This window comes from Merops nubicus, unplaced genomic scaffold, assembly GCF_000691845.1.
Source record: "Merops nubicus isolate BGI_N331 unplaced genomic scaffold, ASM69184v1 scaffold51516, whole genome shotgun sequence".
NCBI classification, from domain to species: domain Eukaryota; kingdom Metazoa; phylum Chordata; class Aves; order Coraciiformes; family Meropidae; genus Merops; species Merops nubicus.
The window spans coordinates 1-1,928 of NW_008617973.1; the positions used below are offsets into that span (position 1 = coordinate 1).

The window sequence follows — 1,928 nt, forward strand, 5'->3', positions numbered from 1 at the left end:
ACGGGCGGCAGCACCCGCACGACCTCTGGGAAGAGCTCCTCGTTCTTCACGTGCTGCAGGATGGTGGCCTCCAGCTGCTTGATGCCACGGTGATCCGTGCAGTTCACAGCAACTAAGTTTAAGATCTGGAAGAGAGGAAGCACACGCCTGCCGGAAGCACATCCAGGGGAGTCTTCTCGCCTGCCAGGCAAAGGATGGACCTAATGCCAATGTGGTCACCAAGGATGGGACACGCCACTCCTCAGCTCCACAGAGCTCTTCCTTCACACCCCTGCTCTGCAGCAGCCCCCAGGAAACCTCCCAAGGACAGTAAAAGCCCCTCACACTCCTCCCCAGGCTTCTGCCACAAGCCATGGGAGGAGATGCCCATCGCTGAGCAGGGACGAGGACCCAGCAGGTCACAGCCAGGGGTTCCCGTGCCCACCCCAGCCCCAGGGAGTGGCTGGCGCCAAGGCCACCATCAGCAGTGGCACCCTGGGCTCAACAGGGTGATGTCAGCCAGCCAGGCCCCACGCCAGCGCCAGCCCTACGGTTAACGTGTGGCTCTCCATCTCCTTCAGCCTCTCCCACTGGTCCATGTAGAACTCGGGCTCCTCGCTGCCCTCCAGGTTGTTGATGCAGTGAGCCAGGTTGCTCCTCCTCTCCGCCAGCATGGCCTCCATCCTGGCCATGATGTCCTGCCTCTTCTCCTCCACCTCCTCCTCCCGGCAGCAGTCCACGTGGGTTCCCACAGGAAGCACCACTGAGCTGGGGACACGCATGGACAGGTTGTTGATCCAGAAACCAACAAGCTCCTTGAAACTCTTGTCATTGGTTTGGTACCTGGGGAAAGAGAGAAAAATCCCAAATTCCTGTCTCACCCTCTGGATCTTCAGGCAGCTTCCACCAGCACAGGCCTGACCATGCACCCCGGGATGTCCCAGGGGCTTCAGTAAGGTGATGACAGGTCTGGTGGCCTAATTTAAAGAGTGGTCTGCAAAAAAGAGGGAGAGGGGGAGCCAACTACTTCAGCAATGAGACCAGGCACTGAGGTCCAACAGAGGCAAAACAAACCTGTGCAGAGGAAAGCTTCCCAGCCCCTTTTTTTTTTCTTCTCCCACTCCACTTTGCCTCCAAAGCAGCTCAGCACTTACATGTGGAGATTGATGACGAGGATGACGAGGGCCTGCGGGGTGATGAACACGTGGTGAGTCATGTAGTACTCCAGCTGGCCAGCGAAGTCCCAGCAGAGGAACGTGAAGTCCTCGATCTGGAACTCGCTGATCTCTATCCCGACCGTTCGCTCTTCCTTGGGCACCTCTTTGGGCTGCCCCTGCCTCAGGCTTTTGCAGATGGTGGACTTCCCTGCCAGCGAGGCCCCCAGGAACATGGTCTTGATCCTCTTGTCCTCCTGCCCCGATCCACGCTGGAGCTGGCTGAAGTAATTCCTGATCTGCTGGACGCCCCCGGCACACACCTCACCGGGCGGCTCCCGCAGGGGGTTCCCGTTGGCCTTGAACATTTTCAGGGACTGCCCCTGGAAGAGCTCCCTGGGGAGCTGGCGAAGGGCATTATTCTGCACGTGGAGCTCCTGCAGGCGTGCCAGCTGCAGGACGGGCGGGGGGAAGGTCCGGAACAGGTTGTTGGAGATGTTGAGGTACTGGAGGCTGCCTCCACAAGCTGCCAGGTCCCTGGGGAGGGCGCTGAGACGGTTGTTGTTCAGCCGCAAGTGTTTAAGCCTGAGGAGACGGGAGAAAACCCCCTCCGGGATGACCCGGATCTGGTTCTGATTCAGCTCGAGCTTCTCTAAACAGCCCAGGCTCTGGATTTCACTGGGGAAGTCCACGATCTCGTTCTTGGACAGGATCAGCTTCTTCAGGTTGCCAAGCCTAGAAATGCCGGCGACGCTCCTGAGCTTGTTCCTGTCGAGGTTGAGGCTCTGCAGCGTG

The 1,928-nt window shown here is 59.1% G+C and overlaps 1 protein-coding gene across 1 annotated transcript; it reads right to left on the reverse strand.

Annotated features, from left to right (window-relative positions):
- Positions 1-14: 14 nt before the first annotated feature.
- LOC103775810 (malignant fibrous histiocytoma-amplified sequence 1-like) lies at positions 15-1,868 on the reverse strand (the record flags this gene model as incomplete). Its single annotated transcript, XM_008943282.1, has 3 exons — positions 15-125; positions 531-822; positions 1,134-1,868. Coding segments are annotated over 3 exons (1,138 nt in total), but the record flags the coding sequence as incomplete, so codon positions are not given.
- Positions 1,869-1,928: the final 60 nt, after the last annotated feature.